General features: G+C 44.6%; 1 protein-coding gene across 8 annotated transcripts in view; it reads right to left on the reverse strand.

Annotated features, from left to right (window-relative positions):
- RAP1GAP2 (RAP1 GTPase activating protein 2) overlaps positions 1–23,520 on the reverse strand; it is a 685,016-nt gene that overhangs the window by 31,529 nt on the left and 629,967 nt on the right. For all 8 annotated transcript variants that reach the window (XM_040423489.1, XM_040423484.1, XM_040423485.1 and 5 more), the window contains 4 exons: positions 19,383–19,538; positions 7,727–7,798; positions 1,660–1,746; positions 1,398–1,532 (listed from right to left, as the gene is read on the reverse strand). In XM_040423489.1, coding sequence (XP_040279423.1) covers positions 1,398–1,532; positions 1,660–1,746; positions 7,727–7,798; positions 19,383–19,538 — 450 coding nt within the window. The remainder of the gene's footprint in view (positions 1–1,397; positions 1,533–1,659; positions 1,747–7,726; positions 7,799–19,382; positions 19,539–23,520) is intronic.

The following is a 23,520-nucleotide window of genomic DNA, read 5'->3' on the forward strand; positions in this document are numbered from 1 at the left end:
CCGTAAACCTGTGGCAGAATTGTGTGTTTTTTTTTTCCCATTTGGATTTTTTTTCGCTGCTTCCCACTACATTGTATGCAATATAAAATGATGGCATTAGAAAGTACAACTTGTGTGAACGGAAAAATAAAAAAAAACTCATGGCTCCAGGAAGGCAGGGAGCGAAATATGAAAGCGCAAAAACGGAAAATCGCTGCAGCATGTAGTGGTTAAAGTGGTTTGTCCAGTACATGTGAAGATATCTATACTTTACGCCATTACTTTACTCCATTCTTGTCTCTGTGACTTCTGGGCTGTCCTCACTCCGGTCCCCTCCTGTCAACTTCCACACGGATCATGGCACATGACTGGCCTCAGGGTTGAGGTGCCACCAAGCAGCACAACACTGCAGGGTCACGTGCTGCTCGAGGACAGTCAATTGCATTGGCGCACAAAATCCCTTTCACAAGGAAGTTGACAGGAGAAAAAGTCCACTGTAGACAGGCTAGGAGCCACGGAGCCACGGAGCCGTAGGGAACAGGAATGTACAGATCTCTGTACAGGTACTGCTGGGTGCAGGTGGATTTGGAGGGGTTTGGAGGATTTGAAGAAATAATCCTGGACAACCCCTTCAAAACACACAACTTTATCTGTTTGTCTGCAAACCACAGATCCACAAAATACGGATACCGGCCGTGTGCATTCCACATTTTTCTACTAGATATCTTCTGGATAGGTCATCAATAGCATATCGGTAGGGTTCCAACACCCAGGACCCCCACCAATCAGCTGTTAGAAGAGGCTGGCATGAGCTCTGTGGCCTCTTCCTAGGCTATGTGACATCACCGTACATCACATGGCCTAGTTGCAGCTCAGCTCCATTCAAGTCAATGGGGCTGAGCTGCAATATTGAGCACAGCTGCTATACAGTGTATGGTGCTGTGCTTGGAAAGCTGCCAGGAGATGGCTGCGCTCACCTCACCAGAGTTTCGGGGAGGAAAAGGGGTTCTCCACTTTGAGCAGTATCTACTTGTTAGAAGGTTCCCTTGACAATAAGCTTATCACAAAGCGTCTTCTTGCTGGGACCCCGGCAATCAGCAGTTATGGGTTTGGTGATCTGGCAGTAAACATTCCTCACAGCGCCATCTCAGGGGAAATTAAGCATTACATAAACCACACAAGTCTGTGTAATGTACGATAAAATAGGTCTTTCAGAGAGAGAGACATCCTTTGTAACTGTTCGCCACTCTTGCTAAATGATGAGGATCCTCTACACAGAACTCCCCTCTATTGACTAAGAATTCCCCAGTTGAGTAGATGAAAAAAGGTTTTCAAAAATAGACAACCCCTTTAAATGTGTGTTTTACGTAAACGGGGGTACAGTAGGTTATTATACATGGGTACGCCTCTTTACTCACTTTGAAGGACTCCAGGAAACCTCCATGAGCGCCATTCTCAAACTTGTCTTCTTCTGGACCTAAGCCAAGCATAGCCTGTGTATGCACATGAAGGTCATCATGAAGATTGTCCAAAAGAGCAGCTCTTGTCCGGTCCTAGGTGAAGCAAGATGTAGAAAAGGCAGATATATTTTATTCCTAAAAATAACTAAGGTGGATAAAGCTATACCAGAACACATTAAGCACTCGAACCAACAGATGTATTCACATGGGGTTTACTTACCTCAAGCTTAGCAAACTTGTCAGACTTGCAGCAGGCATGCTCTCCGTTAATAAGTTTAGTCAGTAAAAATTCACGAAACTCAGCAGTCTGGAAAGATAGGAAAATCGCAAAATCTGTATATTTGTTTCAATGCTGAATTTATTTTACTAGGAAACTCCTCTATATCATAAATTAAAAAATGAAGACACCTACATATGTGAAAAATGGCTTATACGGGACACAAATGATTGAAATGTAGGGTACAAAATTAAATATTCATAAGTAGAGATGAGTAAAGTTTTGAAAAATTTGATTCTGCAGCTTCACCGAAGCTTGACAAGAAATTCAATTCATTATGAATTAATTTGTCACAAATCGCTATAAATCAGTTATAACCAGGCCACTCGGCCTTAGTGTACAGCCACACGGAGCGGCCATGTTGCGGACATGCTGCGGTGAAGAACTGCGTGGCCAATTAGCCAACAACTGCCCTTCATTTCATAATGAAGACCGTATTTCATTTTTAATGGCCAAGAGGCAACTTTAATGCACCTTTAAACAGGGGCTGAACCCACTTCTCTAACCCCCGCGCTCTCCTGCCCTACACGTGGGAGCCCTTCTTCTGCCATCTGCTTTTCCTCCTTTTCCACATCATTTAATATCGATGAGAATATGTCATCAGGAACCTCCAGCTCCTCCTATGTCTGTATCTTGCTGACTTTTCTAGGGCATGGAGACTTTGACGGATGATTTGGAAGAAGTAAAGCCAGGAAAAGATGAGGATGGTCATCATTAAGACCTGGCCCCCCTAAAGGGTGCAGGCTGGATGGTATTGGTTGGTACGCTGGCAGTGGAATAATAAAGGCTTCCATTATTGGTAGTGAATTGCATATCTTAGTTTACAGCTAATGTAGGAATTAGTAAACATAGGAATAAAAGATTAAGTCTCCCTGCACTCTCCCTGTCCAATATTCTTCTATTAAGAGCTCTTTCGCATGAGCAAGTCCATTGCGGGAATGTGTGAGCGTGATTATCCGTTCTGGACTTGTAGGTGCGCACGGCATTATCGTGATTTATAATGCTATGTGTCTCTGCTTGGACTTACTTCTACAGAATTGTACAGACAGCTTTATGTCACTATGATCATGTAGAAGTAAGCAGAGGCACATAGCATTATAAATCACGATAATGCCCTGCGCTTCTACAAGTCTAGAACGATGAATGGAGCGTGATTCCTGCAATGGACTCGCTCATGTGAAACAGCCTTTAAAGGGGTTGTCCGGATTCAGAGCTGAACCCAGACATAACCTCTTCTTCACCCATTCAGCACGTATTAGTGGAGCATCAGAGCATTTCATGCTCCAATGCTCCCCTGACCCTGCGCAGCATCGTACAGGGCAAGGGCGGTTTTGTTTACATTTTCACACTGCTAAGAAAGCACTAAAGACCGCCCACTGGTGCCGATGACGTCACTGGGCTCACTACTAGGCGGAAGTCACCGCCTAGCATTCCCATATAGACCCAGTATGTCACCCGGTAAGGAAAAAAAAAGAAGCCCTTGCCCTGCGCAACACAGCACAGGTGAGGGGAGAAGGCTGACACCCCATGGGTACTGTAATGGCTGCCATGAGTGCTTGTAATGATTGAAGTCCCAATATTAGCCAAACCAACAAAAATGAATAGAACATTACCACTTCACAGCTGGCAGCTTTCCACCTAGTATATATTTAAGTCACTTTTGATGTGTGTGACATTTCTATTTGACTATTCACCCGCCAGTGAGAACTTACTTCCCGCTCTCTGTTATGTAAGGGAAGAAAAGCCTTTGCTTTTACCAGCCTGGGGGCCTGTATCACGGGTCAGGAATAGCAGTGCAGGTGAAATCCATGCCGTGCTGCCAGCAGTTATACAGTATTATATTTATTTGTAAGGTACATTGCCCTTTAAAGCTGAGCCGGCTCAGTACAGTACCCAGACATGACTTAGTTTTGTCCATTATAAAGATACATAAAAGTTGATCCGAAAGAATTTTGCAAGACATACTCTACCAGCAGGGCCCAGCGGTGAGGAGTCAGAAAGTGTGAGACATACTGAACACATTTGGTATTCAAATTTCCTTGCATCTCTTTCATCTGTATGAAACCAGCAGGGACGCACAGGGTTGGTATGTGATACGCTGACGCGTTTACGACAGCTCGGGGAGAATCGTGACTAATATTTTGACTGCCAAAAGCTGGCATTCATTTTTTTGCTCCAAATGATGGTCTGCTCCCTACTGAGTACAGAGAAATTGGTTTAGAGGACACATTTGTTAATTTTATTGAGCCGTTCCCTGCTTGCTTCCCTGAGTCACTATTAGGTGGCCGCGGGATGTCTATGGCAGGTGTCTCTGCTGGAAGAAATGACATGAGTCAATGCACTGGGAAGGAAAGGATATAACCCACCTCACTTGCTGTATAAACCGCAAATGTACAGAATTTAGGTGCTGATTTCCATTCCTCGTGTGGTTTCACAGATTGTTTTACTGAGGCTCAATGCAGTTTTATCACTACACTGAATGTAACGGACTCCAAACTGGAGAATGAAGCTGTTAGAAAATTCAAAAGGCGAATACAAAGACAGTCAAAGTTTTCTTCGCCTTATGTATCCTGGTTTTGTTACTGTAGAATGACAAAAGGCTATTGTCACCAGTTTTATGGTGTCCTAACTAAGGGCAACATAAATAAGTGACTGATTCTCTTAGCACAATGCTGGGTCACTTTCTTTAATTGACCCAGTCAATCTGCCAACATCTTGTATTGAAAAGCTCCAGCTGATAATAATGAGTCATGAATATTTATGAGCTCCTGACTGTCCCCGCCCACCTGCTGCTGAATGACAGTTTGTTTCCATAGGAATCAGCAGCAGGTGGGCAGGGGAGTGGCTATAGGTCTGAATTAAATATACGCTGGACTCAATGACATCACGCCGGACTCAAATCAGCTCATTAGCATGTGGCATGCGGCATCTTTGTGTGTATATTATGAGATAACCATCTGTCACACCAGTAAGTGAATACATCTAAGGCATTTTTTTTGTAGTTAATGATTGTATATAATTAGTTAGATTATAATCAAATATCCACATGACAGGTTCCCTTTAACTTTCCCTGTAATGGGCTGGAGATTACACACCGCTTGTGACACGCATGCTGCTGCTCATAGCACAGTCTGCAGCCACTCCTGTGCTTCAGGCCCCCTGCACACGACCATATCCATTTTTGCGGTACAAAAAACGGATAATAGTAGTGGGCACCCCACATTTTTCCTTCCACAGATCCCTCAGTATGTTTCAAATGCCTGTTCCGGTCCAACTGAGGGCATCAGTTTCAACTGTTCAACTAGGCATGTGGCGAAGACATCACTGGGCCCGGCACATGACTAGTGCTGAACAGTTGAGATTGAGTGCCTTCAGTTGGATCGGAAGAGCACAGGCAGTGTACGGCACTGCCTGTGCGAGATTTGTCTGTGATGCTAAAGGGAAAGGGTGGCAGGGATATCAGCTGCTAGTGACATAGTGGGGATGTAGTGTATGAGCAGAGGAGAGGCGTGCTTGGGCTCTGGAGGATGGCGGGCCTGGACACTCAAGGGGGCGCTCCTCGGCTCCTATAACATAAAATAACTCCCTTCTGGGCACCTTATTGACTCATTAGCATATGGATAAAAGTGGATTTTCTTAAGATATAAAGCGAGCTGCAAGAAAAGAAAACACATATGGAAAGAAAGTATGAAGTGCTGTAAGGAGATCCTTTTGGTTTAATAACAATTAGCCAGGTGACAGATTCTCTTTAATTATATCCTATTGCTACCCTAAAATCTTAATCTTAATAAGTTTTATACCAAGGTCCCAATTGAAAAAACTTGGGGGACAATTACTAACTTATTTACACGTAAATAGGTCACACATTTTGTCACATGCCATTTGTGTGACAAAATGTGCGACATTTCCCCCTTCACACCACTTTTCAGCAGTGGTGAGAAAAGGGGGTGTACTGTGCCGCAGGCCCGCCACATTTATCTTCCTTCACACCAGTTTTCTGGCGTAAAGAAAGACTTAAATCTATGGCAGCTAGGAGGCTGCCGTAGAGGTAAGCGTGTGGCACGGCATGGCCAGAAAATGTACCAAATACACTGCCTGTCCAAAAAAAAAAAGGTTGCACACTCTAATATTTTTATTACTAGTGTTGAGCAAAGCGAAGCATTTGAACCGGAATTCGGTCCGAAGTTTAGGAAAACTTCGATTCACAACAAAGTCAAATTTTCTTGCGTTTCATGGTAATGAATTTGTTTTTCCGAAAATGTTAAAGTAGTTAAAGTTAAAGTAAGTTGAAGGTAAAGTAAGAAGCCCGGGAACGCGAGATTGCCAACCAATCCGCAGGTAGCCATCGCCTGTGATGTCACAGCCCTATTAAAGCCTCATCCTTCTCTGTCTCCGCCATTGTCCTGTGAGCTGAGTATAGAGAGGAACGTGGCAAGCACTCATGCGCTAGGGACAGTGTTGCTGCAATAATCCAGCGGCCATGTTTGACCCATCCAACATGTTTGGCATCTGGTTTTAGCCTTAATAAATTTAAAAGGAAAATACCTTTAGATTAATAGTAGGGAGGGATCCCGGACCAAGGGATAGGCGGGGACGCGAATCCCAGAAGGAAGTGAGACTCAGATTTCTACACACTTTCATAAGCATTAATGTCATTTACTTTTAAGAATTAATCTAAACCCTTTTTAAAACTGTCCACTGTTCCTGCTGTGACCACGTCATGAGGAAGTCTATTCCACAGATTCACAGTTCTTACAGTAAAGAAGCTGAACTTTTTCTTCTCCACCCGGAGGCAGTGCTCCCTTGTCTTTTGAGGGCAATTTACATGGAACAGTTTTTCACCGTATTTTTTGTATGGCCCATTTATATATTTGTATCGGTTAATCATGCCCCCCCTTGGACGTCTCTTCTCAAGACTAAATAAATGTAATTCTTTTAATCTTTCTTTATAAATAAGACCCTCCATGCCCCTATGACATATGATGCACAGAGATTATTACTACAAAGATGCATAACTTGACATTTGTCCACATTGATATGGTCATCCCTGTTGTGACTCCCTCAATTTTATTGATTTGAGGAAGGTTTTCCCGCCTAAATACTGTGTACCAAAGGGCGTAACTACCATAGTGGCAGACCATGCGACTGCTATGGGGACCAGAGCAAGAGGGGGCCCAGTTAGAATCATCCCCTCTTCTTTTTCACTAGGGGGTGAAAACTTGGTCAGGACTCTACCTTCTAAAGGAACAACTTTCAGCAAATGAGGCAGTGGAAAAAATTGTCCAAGGATCATTGAAAGGGGTTTAGGCAGAAACGCTTCTGTCCTGTTTGGGGGGCCTGGTTTGATCCTTGCTATGGGGCCATTACTTCTCTATGTTTGCCACTGTGTGTACCATCTCTGATACCATCACACAGGAGGACATGGGCTGCTGCATTCACGCTCTGGCTCCTCCAATTACCTCCAGTCGCAGACATTAGTGCCAGGTGTCTGCTCTTAAAAATAGCAGACACCCAGCTTGGCCGCCAACATAAATTAACGTCGGCAGTTGGGAAAGGGTTAATATCCAAGCATTCGCACTGGGCCACCAAGTGGGAAGAATATGATTAGGCGATTAGGCAGAGTGACCTGAATATACTTGATTTATAGTGATTCGTGGTTAATTAATTCAGAATGAATCAAATTTCATGGTGAATGTCAGTGAATCTGCCAAATCAAATTTTTAAAAACTTTGCTCATCTCTATTACTAAAACCATTTCGTATTATGATTTTTTTCTTGTAAAAATGAACATTATATGACAGACTTTGTTTTGTTTGCTTCATTTTTTGTAAAATCCCTATAACCCAATATTTTGAATGTACAGAACGAGGTTTATCGGAGATTTTTGTTCCTGTTGTTCGCACATCTGGTGTTTCTGAATAAAATTAATTGTTTAGCTGGATAAAAATAGCTTTCAATGCCCATTGCCTTATGTCTTCCAACAGAGCATGGATACATTTGCATTTCTTACTTTTTGAAATACTGGTGGATTTGGAAGCGGGGGCCCAAAAGACGGGACATCTTCTCGGGCTGTCACGGAGACCTGGATAAATGCAGAAGAAAAAAAATATACTATAATCAAACGCTTCAAACAGGGTTTTTGTGTAAATTGTATAATTATAAGGTTCGCCAGACACAAAAACAAGACAGTATGAAACCTAAGATCTTTAACTTTTCTAAAATGCTTATTAAAAGGGTATTCTGGGGCATAGATATTGATGGCCTATCTTCAGGATAGGTGATAATTATTGGATCTTTGTGGGTCCAACACCCCGTAGCCCCAGTGGATGGAGCTGGAGGCAGAAAGTTCTGTCCACTGTGTAGTGGTGTGTCGGGGTACTTCAAGTGAATGGGAGCTGAGCTACAGTATGTTGGTGCCAGAAACTACACAGTAGATTGAGTCTACTGTCCACTGTATAGTTCCTGGAGTCAACAGCTTATCAGTAGTGGTGCCAGGTTTTGGACTTCTACTGATCTAATATTGATGACCTGTCTTGAGGATAGGCCATCAATATTTAAGTCCTGGAAAATCATTTTAAGAATGTAGATTATTCAATTCCACAAAAATAGAGCCTTCTACTTCTTCATGTCTACCTTTAAACATCAATTAAGAAATAAGAGAATTCTAGATGGTTGACATGGAGGTAGAAACTATGTAGGGACAACATGGGAAAAAATGAGAATTAGCATTCTGCCGAAATTGTTATTTTTAAATACCACCTGATAATTAGACACCCAGAGTTATGCCTCATTCACACGTCCTTGATGAAATCCATGATAAGATGGTCAGTGATACATTCAAGAAGATGTCCATGAAGGATCCACGTTTGGTCCATCTGTTCATTTTTTACACAGATGGCATATAATGGACGTAATGGATCTGTGAACATGGTCAAAATTGAGCATGCTTCTGTGCTGAAATCACAGACCCACAGATCGTGCTAAAACACAGATGTGTGAATACACACATTAAAATGAATGGGTACGTGTGCTGTCCGTGGAAAACATGTACAGAGCGCGTCCATGAATCACTGATGTGTGAATGAGACATTACAGTGAAGTCCCAGCACATGGCATAGATGGGGACCTGTGTGCCACCACTTTGATATTCTGAAGACAGGCACTTACAGATACAGCATATACTGTGTGTATAAGTGAGTAGCCACAGTTCCAGGTAGTATTGGATGTAGCTCTGGAATAATTTTTACATATGACATTTTATTCACACCAGTAGACATAGACTTTATATGGGTGAATTATACAATCTGTAAACTGGTAAAATCCTAGCTTAGCTCGGTCAGTATCATGAGAGTGTCATGACTAGGGATGAGCGGACCCGTGGATGTCAAAGTGGAGTAGGAGGTTGAGGAGGCGGTGGACCTGGCGGTGTGTAGGTGGAAGCGGCGGTGGTAGCCAAAACTGTTTTTGTTGTTTTTTTATTTTATTTTTTTTCCCTTTATTTATTTATTTATTTATAAATTTGGGAAGACACCAAAACATTGGCAAATAGAAAAAAGAATGCACAGAGAAAGTGCCCTGGAGTATAACAATGGCTGGCTGCGGCCGGTATACTTGTCTACTCAGCACAAGGTACAGACAAGTTCTGTGGGATCCATGTCTGGTTCATTTTAATGAACGTGAGCTTGTCCACGTTGGCTGTGGACAGCCGGCTGCGCTTGTCTGTGATCACCCCCCCTGCCGTGCTGAACACACGTTCGGACAATACACTGGCCGCAGGGCAGGCCAGCACCTTCAAGGCATAAAGGGCAAGCTCAGGCCATGTGCCCAATTTGGAGACCCAGAAGTTGAATGGGGCAGACCCATCAGTCAGTACGTGTAGGCATGTGCACAAGTACTATTCCACCATGTTGCTGAAATGCTGCTTCCTGCTAAGACGTTCCGTATCAGCTGGTGGTGCTGGTTGTTGTGGCATGCTGACAAAGCTTTTCCACATTTTGGCCATGCTAACCATCCCTTCTGAGGTGCTGGTAGTGCCCCAGTTGCGTTGGCGACTTCTTCCTCCTCTTCTTCCTCTGCCTTCGCCTTGTGCTTCCACTGAGCCCCCGCTGTCATCAGCGCGTCTACCAGCGTGCGCTAGTATTTGCACATCTTCCGATCACGCTTCAGTAACGGAAGTAAAGACAGCACGTTGTCCTTGTAGCGGGGATCCAGCAGGGTGGCCACCCAGTAATAAGCACTGGTTAGAATGTAGGCATCTCGGCGGTTGTTGCGCAGGCTCTGCAGCATGTAGTCGCTCATGTGTGCCAGGCTGCTCAGAGGCAACGATAAGCTGTTCTCTGTGGGAGGTGTATCATCTGTGTCCTCTGTATCCCCCCAGCCACGCTCCAGTGATGCCCATGAGCTGCTCTGGGTGCTACCCTGCTGTGAACACAGTTCCTCCTCCAACTCATCCTCCTCCTCCTCATCCTCCTCATCCTCCAGAACTGTGTCCTAGCTGGACAGTTGTGTACCTGGCCTCTGTTGGTGCATGAACCCACCCTCCGAGCCAGTTTTGCACTGGCCTGATAACCGTGGAAATGATCCCTCTTCCTCCTCCTCTTTCTCCTGTGCCACATCCTCTTCCATCATCGCCCAAAGTGTTTTTTCAAGGAGACATAGAAGTGGGATAGTAACGCTGAGGACTGCGTCATCAGCACTGGCCATGTTGGTGGAGTACTCGAAACAGCGCAACATAGCACACACGTCCCGCATGGAGGCCCACTCGGTGGTGGTGAAGTGGTGCTCTTCTGCAGTGCGACTCACCCGTGCGTGCTGCAGCTGAAACTCCACTATGGCCTGCTGCTGTTCGCACAGTCTCTCCAGCATGTGCAAGGTGGAGTTCCACCTTGTGGGTACGTCGCATATGAGGCGGTGAGCGGGAAGGCCGAAGTTACGCTGCAGTGCAGACAGGCGAGCAGCAGCAGGGTGAAAATGCCGAAAGCGCGCACAGACGGCCCGCACTTTCTGCAGCAGCTCTGACGTATCGGGGTCATTTTTCAGGAACCTCTGCACCACCAAATTTAGCACATGCGCCAGGCAAGGGATGTGCGTCAAACCGGCTAGCCCCAGAGCTGCTACGAGATTTTGCCCGTTATCGCACACCACCAGGCCAGGCTTGAGGCTCAGTGGCACGAACCACTCATCGGTCTGTTGTTCTATGCCCGTCCACAGCTCCTGCGAGGTGTGGGGTTTTTCCGCTAAACAGATGAGTTTCAAAACAGCCTGCTGTCATTTCCCCCTGACTGTGCTGAAGTTGGTGGTGAAGGTGTTAAACTGACTGGATGAGGAAACGGTAGAGGGGGAAGCGGAGTAGGAGGCAACAGGAGGCAATGAGAAATGCTCTGCAATCCTCGGTGGCGGTAGGACTTGCACCAAACTGCTGTCTGCCTCAGGCCCAGCCGCTACTGCATTTACCCAGTGTGCAGTTAGGGAGATATAACGTCCCTGCCCATGCTTACTTGTCCACATATCGGTAGTTATGTGGACCTTGCCACAGATGGCGTTGCACAGTGCACACCTGATTTTGTCCGCCACTTGGTTGTGCAGGGCAGGGATGACTCGCCTGGAAAAGTAGTGGCGGCTGGGAACCACGTACTGTGGGACAGCTACCACCATAAGGTTTGTAAAAGTCTCTCTCTCCACTAGACGGAATGACAGCATTTCAAAGGCCAGGCATTTTGAAATGCTGGCATTCATGGCCAGGGATCGCGGGTGGGTAGGGGGCTACTTCCTCTTTCTCTCCAGTGTTTGGGGGATGTACAGCTGAACGCTTCCATGGGACAGTGTAGACATGCTGTGTGACAGTGGTGGTGGTGTTGCTGCCACATCCTCTGTTTGCGAGGCGGCAGGTGCCACTATCACTCCAGAGAGGGAGGAAGAGGCTGAGACCGCAGTAGAAGAGGGAGCAAGAGGAGCCTGAGATCTTTTGTGGTTTTTCAGGAGTGTACTCCACTGCTTTGCATTTAGATGCCTCGTTTTGCAGGTGGTGCTCAGGTTTATAACATTTATGCCTTGCTTCAGGCTCTGAGTGTACAGCATGCAAACCACTTTCGTCTTGTCGTCAGCACATTGTCTAAAAAACTGCCCTGCCAGGGAACTCCTTGGAGCTGGCTTTGGTGTGCTCAGTCCCTGGGTGCGGTGGGCAGTAGCAGGCATACTGGCTAGGGGACGGACACTGCTTTTGCACCCTGCTCCCTCTTTTGCTCTCTTTCACTCTCATGACCTTGATTCCATGTGGGGTCTAGGACCTCATCATTCTCCACATCATCTTCCACCCACTCTTCACCCCTGCCCTCCTTGCCGGTCTGCACACGACAGGAAGCCGCAGCAGTTGGCACCTGCGTTTCATCATCATCATCAGAAACGTGCTGCAGTGGTCCTCCCATGTCCACATCCTGAAACATAAGTGGTTGGGCACTCAATCTCTTCCACTTATGGGGCAGGGCTAGGTGGTTTGCCATGAAAATCCCCGCCAGCAGAGTCATCAAAAAGCATAAGAGACTGCTGCATGACTTGGGGCTCAGACTGCTTGGCTGATTTGCAAGGGGGTGAGGTGAAAGACAGATGCCCATGGGCTGCAGGTGCCAACTCTGCCCTTTCAGCAGGGGACCGGGTGGTAGACAATGTGAAGGAACTGGAGGCACTGTCATCCATCTAATCTACTACCGCCTTTACATGTTCTGGCCTCACCATTCGTACAAAGGTATTCGGGCCTACAAAAAGACGCTGAACGTCCTGTCGCCTACGTGCACCTGAGGAAGGTGTTTCATTTGGGCGTGTAGCTGGCACAGATCGACAACGTCCTCTCCCTGCAACAGGAGCTCCACCAACCCCAGCAGCACCACGACCAGGGCCACATGCCTTATTTGATGCTCTCCTCATTCTTTGAGCTCACCCACCGACCTAACAGACAAATTAACTATATGAATTTCCCTGTCACATATGCAGTGCACGTGTATCTGACACCAAAAATGGGTATATGTCACTGGCCGAACTAACAGTCAGATTAATTATATTAATTTCCCTGTCACGTATAAAGTGCAGGTGTATCTCACCCCAAAAATGGGTATATGTCACCCATTGAACTAACAGACGGATTAACTATCATGTTTTTGTGTCAGGGTTACAAAGATGGTGACTTGCACCCACAAAAAATCGCTATAGGGTACCCACAGAATTAACAGTCAGATTTATTATTATATTTCTGTGTTAGGGGTGCAAAGCTGGTGTATTGCACCCACAAAAAATCATTATAGGTCACCCACAAAACAAATAGCCAGATTCCTAACACTCTCCTTCGCTTCAGCTACCTGCTTCCTGTCCCTGCACTACTCAGAGCTGATGGGCGGTGCTACACGTGATCCAGCTTGTATAGAGGCTGGGTCACATGATGCACTGGCCAATCACAGCCATGCCATTACTAAGCATGGCTGTGATGGCTTCTAAGTGCCCACAGCTTAAAAGCTTGTTAATTGGCTGCCCTGCAGCCTCTCAAAGGCTTTATTAAATGCGCGTGTAAAATTAGTAATAAAAAAACAATTACATCAAACTTACCGCCTCCATTTGCGCGCGACGGCCGGCCGCCGCCATCTTGCTTTAAGGCCTCTTTCACACTTGCGTTGTCCGGATCCGGCGTGTACTCCACTTGCCGGAATTACACGCCGGATCCGGAAAAACGCAAGTGTACTGAAAGCATTTGAAGACGGAACCGTCTTCCAAATGCGTTCAGTGTTACTATGGCACCCAGGACGCTATTAAAGTCCTGGTTGCCATAGTAGGAGCGGGGAGCGGGGAGCGGTATACTTACAGTCCGTGCGGCTCCCGGGGCGCTCCAGAATGACGTCAGAGCGCCCCATGCGCATGGATGACGTGATCCATGTGATCACATGATCCATGCGCTTGGGGCGCCCTGACGTCACTCTGGAGCGCCCGGGGAGCCGCACGGACGGTAAGTACACTGCTCCCCCGCTCCCCGCTACACTTTACCATGGCTGCCAGGACTTTAGCGTCCCGGCAGCCATGGTAACCACTCTGAAAAAGCTAAATGTCGGCTCCGGCAATGCGCCGAAACGACGTTTAGCTTAAGGCCGGATCCGGATCAATGCCTTTTTCAATGGGCATTAATTCCGGATCCGGCCTTGCGGCAAGTGTTCCGGATTTTTGGCCGGAGCAAAAAGCGCAGCATGCTGCGGTATTTTCTCCGGCCAAAAAACGTTCCGTTCCGGAACTGAAGACATCCTGATGCATCCTGAACGGATTTCTCTCCATTCAGAATGCATTAGGATAATCCTGATCAGGATTCTTCCGGCATAGAGCCCCGACGACGGAACTCTATGCCGGAAGACAAGAACGCAAGTGTGAAAGAGCCCTAAGATCTCGGCCGAAATCCTGTGCAGCGCGAGATTACGTAATCACGCCGGCTGGCGTGTGACTTATGGCGTCATCACGCTGGCCGGCGTGATGATGTAATCACGCGCCGTACGGGACTTCGGCCGAGATCTTCAAGCAAGATGGCGGCGGCCGGCCCGTCGCGCGCAAATGGAGGCAGTAAGTTTGAATTTTTTTGTTTTTTATACTATTTCAGGATAAATTGATTCGCTGACACGAAGCACGAGGAAATTCGGCTTCTAGGCGAATCGAATTTATCCTGAAATTCAGATCGAATTTGTGGGATTCAATTTGCTCATCTCTAGACGTGATAGTCAGTCCACAACATGATTACTGATTTTAACCTGTGATTATTGCGTTAGATGTATAACCTAAAATATTTCAGCTTCCTGTCAACTTGGAAAGGCTAGATCTCCCACCATCCTGTCATGTGCAGCTGCCAGCACTGCTTGTTCAGACCCTCTATATATACAAATTCAAATGGGAAAATACAGAATCACCTCAGTCTTTACTGATCCTCTGGTGTTATTCCTAAGAATTTTTCCAACTCAGCCAAAATTTGGCTTTATTAAATAAAAAAAAAAAGCTAAATGTAGGAAGCGGCCATACGGCAATAGCAGAACATTTCCATTAGGCAATATATGGACATTAGTACTATACATCAGATGCATCAGCGCAGCTGTCACACCTATGGTTAGGGTTATCTATTAGAGAGACATAATGTACCTGACGAATAGGGGTCGTCTGTCAGATAAACAGTTCCCTTGACCCCTGTTTGCAAGCCAAGGTGACTGGTAGTGGTCACATACAGGAGGAGAGGAATGAATTAGCTGTTTCCATAAGGCCCCTTTCACACGGGCGTTGCGGGAAAATGTGCGGGTGCGTTGCGGGAACACCCACGATTTTTCCGCGCGAGTGCAAAACATTGTAATGCGTTTTGCCCTCGCGTGAGAAAAATCGCACATGTTTGGTACCCAAACCCGAACTTCTTCACAGAAGTTCGGGCTTGGGATCGGTGTTCTGTAGATTGTATTATTTTCCCTTATAACATGGTTATAAGGGAAAATAATAGCATTCTGAATACAGAATGCATAGTAAGACAGCGCTGGAGGGGTTAAAAATAAAATAAAATAAAATCATTTAACTCCCCTTAGTCCAATTGATCGCGGCCCGGCATCTCCTTCTGTCTCCTTTACTGAATAGGACCTGTGGTGAGCATTAATTATAGATCAAGGACCTTTGATGACGTCACTCCGGTCATCACATGGTACGTGACATGATCTTTTACCATGGTGATTCACCATGCGATTTTCACGGATGGTTGCTAAGGAGATGATGAGATGAGCCCCGGGACCCCATTAAAGTACATTTACTTTATTATTTTCCATTATAACATGGTTATAATGGAAAATAATTGCATTCTTTGATACAGAATGCTAAGTAAAATGTCCATTGAGGGTTAAAAAAAGAATAAAAAAATTACTCACCTCATCCACTTGATCGCGCAGCCGTTATCGGCTTCTTTCTTCTTCTTGCAGGACCTGAAAAAGGCCCTGCGCCGACGTCATCGCGCTCACCACGTGTTGAGCGCGGTGACGTCAGCGCAGGTCCTGCTGAATGAAGATAGAAGAACCAATTTCCATTAAAACCATGTTATAATGGAAAATAATAAAATCTACAGAACACAGAGACCAAATCCGAACTTTAATGAAGAAGTCCGGGTTCGGGTCTGGGTACCAACATTCAGTTTTTTATCACGCGCTTGCAAAACGCATTAAAACGCTTTGCACTCGCTCTGAAAAAACTGAACAACGCAATGCAATCACAGACGAAACTGACTGAAATTGCGGCACCCGCAATGCATCCGGAACTCTTCCGCGACGCCTGTGTGAAAGGGGCCTTAGGGTTCCTGCACACGGATGCCGGTTTACATACAGAAATTCCTATGCATTTCCACACAAGTTACATTTGATTTGATGTGGTTTTTGCATTGCAAACAGTGAAATCCACAGCGAAAAGCACACAAAGAATTGACATACTGCGGATTTCTAAATCTGCACAGCAGGTCAGTTTCCGCATAGAAAGAAAAAGCAAAGGGTAAATGAGATATGTCTAGTCTTATTCACTTTGCTGGTACTGTATTAGGCTGCAGTTTTTGCTTATGCAGAAAAACTGCCATTTTTTAATGGAGGGTTTTCCAGTGTTAGTTTTGAGCGTATTTTTTCTGTGCCTTTGCAGCTTAACATACAGGCTACAGTTGTGTAAAGATTTTTCAAGGGGAGAGTTATTAAGTTTCTGCTGTAGAAAAGTCACACATTTTGGCACAAGTCCCAGTTTACACCAAAATGTGGATTTTTTTTTACCCCTTTCCGACACTTTTTTGTTAAAAAAAGGACGAGGTGTGGACAGGAGGACGGAGGTCTTGAACAGGACCTCTGTGGCCCTACACATTTAAAGTCCTCTGGCTAGGTCATCACTCATCAGTATCTGATTGTTGGGGTTCTGACACCCAGGATCCCCACCGATCAGCTGTTTGAGAAGTCACCAGCGCTCCTGTGATCGCCACGGTCCTCTCCGTGTTTACCAAGCACAGCTCAGTACATTGTATAGCAGCTGTGCTTGGTATCGCAGCTCAGCCCCATTCACTTCTATAAGGGTGAGCTGTGCCTAGACCACGTGTTGTCACTCGGCCTAGGAAAAGCAGCGAGAAGGTGACGGAGCTACTGTGAGCACTGCTACCTTCTCGAACAGCTGATCGGCAGGGGTCCGAGGTGGCAGTCCCCCACTGATAGGATAGGTCATCAAAACCCCTTTAACATCATGTGCACTAGAAAACTGGTGCACATTACACCAGAAATCTACTCCAGTTCTTAGCTGGAGTACATCACAGTCCTGACGTACGGGTTGCCAAAGATGAAACACAATGATTAAGACCTGCTTGCCTCTTAATAATTGTGGCGCATTTCATGTCAGCACAGCACAAGTTAAGATTGGCATATAGAACAGGAGTCTTCTAAATCTCCCCCAATGCACTGAGACTCCTTTTTAACTACATTGCCATTGGTAGCCATATTTCATAGCTAATGTATAATCTGAGATTTGTAGTGCAGCATTTCCCACTATAGTGGAAGTTAATGTTTGAGCACGTCTCCTAATTTGCTTGAGAATATACAGTAGAACGAAATCCATGCCAAGACACGAATCCGTTAATATATTTGTTTGCGCTGCATGTGTTTTCATGACGGGACAGCTGGTATTTTAGTATTTTCTGATCCTTTAAATCATCAGGTCAATAAAATTAAGTCTGGCATATGCTTTTCCAATTGCAGACCATTCTGCTTGGGCCAGGGATACCTCCTCTCCATTATCCTCATAAAGCAACAATTCTACCTAATAACCCCATCTTTGTCATATGCCTGTATGAGTTTCTACCTAGCAACCATCCTAATGGGGGAAGTTCCCGTCCTCAAATTATATTTGCACTAGAATATAGTCTGGCTAAAGCCAGCTGCTTCTTGGAAACAATTAGCAGCTCTACACAAGCCAATATGTTCTTCCAAGGACGCCTCGCCAACCAGCACATTCTGTAACTCTTTATTGTAACAATGCCGCCCCCCGCACCCCTTTGTGGAGAGCTAAGCAGCTTCCTCTTGTGAGCTCGGGTTTATTGTTTTATTGCTGTAAACCTTATGTGCCACCACCCACTCCTCCTGTCACTGCTTGGCCATATTTCTTCAAAATTGGCATTTGTCGAGATAGAAAATGTACACTGATAAGCAATGCCGTCCTTCCAGGTTTATGATATAATATCCCGTAAAGAACAGGCGATGGGCGAGACAGCTGCTTTTGACTTGTTAATTCCAGCAATACATTTATCTGATGTAATGAGTTGATTGTCTGTCTTCAAAATGTCAACCTCCTTCAGTGGCAGATAAGTAAATGTTATGTCACGTAACCCTTTCCTCGGACTCCTGACTGCTAAAGGGCTTGCCTGATGTTTAAATACACCCTCCTATTACTGGATTGTAGGACAGGGGTTAACTATTAGACTGGTGGTGGTGGTCTAACAGCTGGGATGCCCACTGATCAGAAGAACAGGGGCCTCTTACCCTACAGGACCCGAACGGCCTGTCCAGCATGCGCACTACCACTCCAGTCATCTCTATGGGACTGTCGGAAATAGTCAAGCACTGCACTTGGCTCCAGTTGTCCCACAGAGATCAAAGGAGCAGCATTGCACATGCTGGACTTGCCGCTGTGTTCATTTCAAAGGTATGAGGCCTCCTTCTTCATGATTGGTGGGGGTCCCAGCAGCTGCACCCCTACCAACTAATAGTGGAACTAGAATACCTTTTTAATGTAACCATGAATCCTACCCATACGTAAATTTTCAACACTGATATTTTTGGTTAATTCAGTAATCACATAAAAATACACAGATATTTTTGGTCAATTTAGTAATCATATAAACATATATTGTACACATCGGGGGAGATTTATCATCTCCCTGAGCCTGGCGTTAAAAAATTTGCCAACAAGTGTGTGACTTTTTAAATGTGGCAGGGCAGGGCATCACCCCTTTATCGTCATTTACGCCGGCTGACATAGATTTCTCTCTAGGTACACGGTCGGCCGGAGGATGCGCCTAATTTATGACTCCGCACAGGGGATATCAAGACCGGTGCATAAAGCGTTGGTCTTGATAAATCTCCCCCATAGAAACACATACAAATACATCACAAAACCACAATGCTGCAAGTACAAAAAAGTGAGTAAAACTAAACTGAAATATCTCATGGAGTTGAGACAAAAAGAAGCCCAATCCCTGTTTTTCATTCTTTGTATGGGGTTTAAAAGCAATCAACACAAAGGCCTACAAAAAAGGTCAGATGGCTCCCTAAAAGCCACGGCTGTGTTGCTGATGTTTATTATGCAGAATTTTAAGCATTGAAGTGGTGAGAGCTGTCACCCCTTTTATCCTACATGGTTGTTATTCAAGAAAAAAAGCAAAGGCGCCCAGCTGTGCCCTATGGCTCTCCACTCACCATTTAGACACCTTTTATATTTGACTTTTACCAACTGACTTGTTTACTTCTGTACATCGCTTCTTGTTAAATTGTACGAGACAAACAAGCCAAAGCAATTAGACAGAAAATATCACAGCGGTAAGAGATGTGTTTTCTCAGGAGACAATATGATTTCTCTAAATATATTTTTTGTGTACACATGATATGCCCTACCTTGTAAGTTGTACAGTCCGTCTCTGGATTCTCCACTTGCACCACAATGTACGCATGCAGAAAGTTAGACGCAATCATGTCAGGAACAAAAGGCGTGTTCTCTTCTTGGAACACAATTGCTACTATGTCGTTCCCAATGTGTCTTTTCCTCTGCAGCTGAAACGAAAGAATGGAAGGATAGATGAAGATGATGGTATCTCAACTCCTTCTGGTCCTGCTGTAGATACTGATTAATGTTTATACTCTATGGGACTGGTCAAATGTGGAGCAAAGTGAGAAATTTGCTAAATCTTTACAATCTTAAAGTGGCACTGTACTTGCTTCAAACTTTTGATATGTTATAGGGACATATCAAAAGTTTAGATCGGTGGAGGTCTCAGCGCTGAGACCCCCACTAATCTCTAGAATGAGGGCCTTATCGCATTCTCTCTCCTCGCTGCAGGACAGGAAGCGAGACTGACACAACAGAAAGTATATGGGCCCGTCTCACTCCCATCTCGTGCAGGGAGGAGGGAGAGCGCACTAAGCGCATGCTTCTCTCCCTTCGTTCTAGAGATGGATGAGGGTCTCAGCGTTTAGACTCTCACCATCAAAACTTTTGAAATGTCCCTATAAAATAACAAAATTTTAATGAAAGTACATTACCACTTTATGACATGGGGGTAGATTGTTTTGACTGGCGTTGTGTACCTGTGCTAAAATTTACTACAACTATTAAGAGGCAAATGCCTCTTAATAATTGTAGCACAGGTTGGACCATCCATTTGCCAGGACTGAAGTCTACTCCAGCCAGGAGCTGATTTCTGGTGTAATGTGCACTAGTTTTGTAGTAATGACGATCTACATGGCTGGAGAGTAGTACGTGCAAGGTGGTAGGGTAGTACTCCAGTCAGTATCTGAATGAAAACCATGGCACTCAAGAATAACTCAGTTGGTGGAGATGCTCTTTGGTGATCTAGCAAAAAGAAATCACGAACAGTCCACACAGTAATACAGGCCATCGTTTTGGTCCTTCCTGGTCTGGACCTTGGTCACGGCCTGTTGTGCGATTCGGCAGGTATGGCAGTTAGTTTATTCAGCTATTCTTGAGTGATGCGATTTTCATCTAGATGTTGTTAAATAAGTTGGGCGTCGAATGTTTTTTTAAGTGGCAAAGGGTATCGGGAAAAGCAAAAAGTCAAAAAAAAAATTGCAAGCTGGTGGCACTCTTTGCCAGAAAGAAGAATCACACATAAACCTATAACAATTTTCCCCATTTAGTTCTACTGTTAAATGGATAAAAAAACAACCTTCTGTATTTCTATAGTAACGTTGCTGAATTAGGTACTCTACTTGATTAAATACAATAAAATCATCAAATATGATGGGTGTTGGATAAGTCAGACTGAGTAGCCTTGCCAGGGCTCAATTGCATTTACAACTTTTCAGTTGGGCACATCAGTGTCTGGCGGTATAGTCTCCTCACTGATGTCAAACAAAAGTCAGTGAAACTCTGATTACCATATTAGCAGGCAGGTTAGAAAAATGGTATACAGTGAGACAGTAGTCGACACAGTAGCTGTTCACATCTAATTTTTGCTGTACGTTTAACATATACAACATGCAATTTGTTGTTATCTTTTCTTAACGTATGCATTTGACGAATGTCCATACATTTCAGTACGTTTGCTTCTGTTTTTTTAACCGTATATATTTTTTGTGAAACCTTTCTTTTATTGAATTAAGATTTGAAGGCATCATCTAAAAAAAAATCGGATACATTTAACAGATGGCAACATAATGTCTTATGTTTCCATACGTCTGTCATTGACTGCATTGCAGGACAGAAAAGCATGGTATTCTACGCTATTCTGTCCATCAAAAGAAAACAAAACATACATACAGGGACACTTTTGAACCACGTTTGCCAACTTATAGTCTATGGTTACGTTGAGACATACATTTCAATATGTTATAACAGTTTACAAATGTATACACTTGACGTACAGCAAAAATGAGATGTGAACAGCCCCTAAATATGACCATGTTAGGTCACCTGTCTATGCCTGCTCCTGACCTGCTCTCTCCTGCGGGCATGATACCCATGCTACTCAACATGCTATTGCGTCCATGCTTCTGCCTTCTGCTCCGGCCTCTGTCTCCTTAGGGCATGCATGCTTCTGCTCACCTCTAGCCTCTCAAAGGGCCAGTGCGCGAACAAGTGTAATTACAACTCCGTCTTTCCCAACACTTCAGTGGGATGGGTCCTTCCCATTCAAGTGATCTGAGCTATCATTTACAACAGTTTCTAGCGTAAATGATAGGGAATCCATGGGGCATAGAGGCCATGCCTGCTCTTGCTAAGCCACATTTAGAAGGTGGCGAGAAGAGAAAAGATGCAAATATGGTATGTGCCATAATTTACATAGTGGCATAAACATTTTGATAAATGCCCCTTAATGCCTTGTAGGGTTAGCTCAGTTGAATATGATGTTGCCTTTCATTTAATGATTTATTGCTTCATTCTGGAGAAGTACTTTTAATTTACATGCAAATGAGCAGTTAAGTGCACTGAAGGCAGGGCCCAAAGCACTCTATACACCCTTTGCGCCTCTTGCTTCCTCTGCCAGCCCCTATCTCCACTTCTTGATTCAGAGGGCCAAGCGAGATGACTATGCAGGAACCTGGCCCTGTCAATCAAGAAGGAATCAACAGATCACTAAGTGAGAAGGTATCATTACATTCAGATGAGCTAGTCCTACAAGAAGCTGTGCTTGGTTTAAGTGTCTAGAAAAACCCCAGATTTAGGTCTCTAAATTTATGTTGCAAAATGTTGGTCACCAAACAAGAGGTGTCTAACATGTCTATCAAGATGCACCAGATCTAACAAACACCATGCATCATTGTAGTACATTTGGCACATCTTCTGCCTCGTCTGAATTTAAGACAGTAACGATGAATCTCCCCCGCTATTTGTAGTCGCGTGAGACTTCTATATAGCGGTTATAATGACTATCCTTATGCGTCTCATATTATTATGTAAAGTTATTATTAGGTATTACTTCCAAAAGTAAACTTTGCTTCACTTTAAAGGGCTTCTGTCACCCCCCCCCAAAAGTCATTTTTCATTTTTGGGCTAATTAAAATCCTTATAGTGCGATTATTCAACCCTTATAATATGTTAATTACCTGGCTACCAGCAAGTAGGGCGGTTACTTGCTGGTAGCCGCCGCATCCTCATTTTAAAAAAAACGGCCCTCGCTGGCCCTGTCAATCAACAAGAGGAGGGGGCGTTTTTTTGAAAGGAGGATGCGGCGGCTACCAGCAAGTAACCGCCCTACTTGCTGGTAGTGAGGTAATTAACATATTAAAAATGTGCGGTTTTTAAAGAAACTAAACAACAGATAAGGGTAAGAGCACTATATATTGAATAATCGCACTATAAGGATTTTAATTAGCCCAAAAATGCAAAATGACTTTTGGGGGGTGACAGAAGCCCTTTAAATACCATCGCTGATTGAGAAGGGTTGTCATTTCATCCCAGGCTCTTATTGCTAATGAAAAGCAGTTCCTAATAATGAATATATTGTTCACCTTTACTTTATCACTACCTAGAAATACAATTATTAATGAATGCAGGGAATATGCAAATGTAAAGCGATGGCCTCTTATGAATTAATAATTCTCACTTCATTCACTGATCTCATTGAAATGCTGCTGGCGCTGGGAATGCTGATGAGGTTAAGCAAGAAAGGAGTTTGATGAAACTTTTAGCTGTGAAAATAAATTTTGGGCTAGATTTATCATAGCCAGTCAGTGCACACCGGTCTATGTTAACGAGGCACGCTGCTGGATGCTGTACATAATTTATAACGAGGTGTGCACAGTCCGTGCACTTATACAGATATCTATGCCACCCTCCCCGGCTGGCGTACATTTCAGTGTTCTTTTTATGCCAGAAAACTGAAGTAAAAGATAAAAAAAGAGGCATGGCTGCTACCTCCTCCACACCCTCACCATATCCCCTTTTTTGGGAAAGTGGTGAGGTCGGTGAAGAAACTTCTCTCGCGCAAACATTTTTGCACAAGTGGCACTTAAAAATTTGTAAACTGCACAAAAATTAACCCAGCAGGCCCTGAGCAGCCAATGCACTTCCAGG

The sequence above is a fragment of the Bufo bufo genome, chromosome 3 (genome assembly GCF_905171765.1).
Source record: "Bufo bufo chromosome 3, aBufBuf1.1, whole genome shotgun sequence".
NCBI lineage: Eukaryota > Metazoa > Chordata > Amphibia > Anura > Bufonidae > Bufo > Bufo bufo.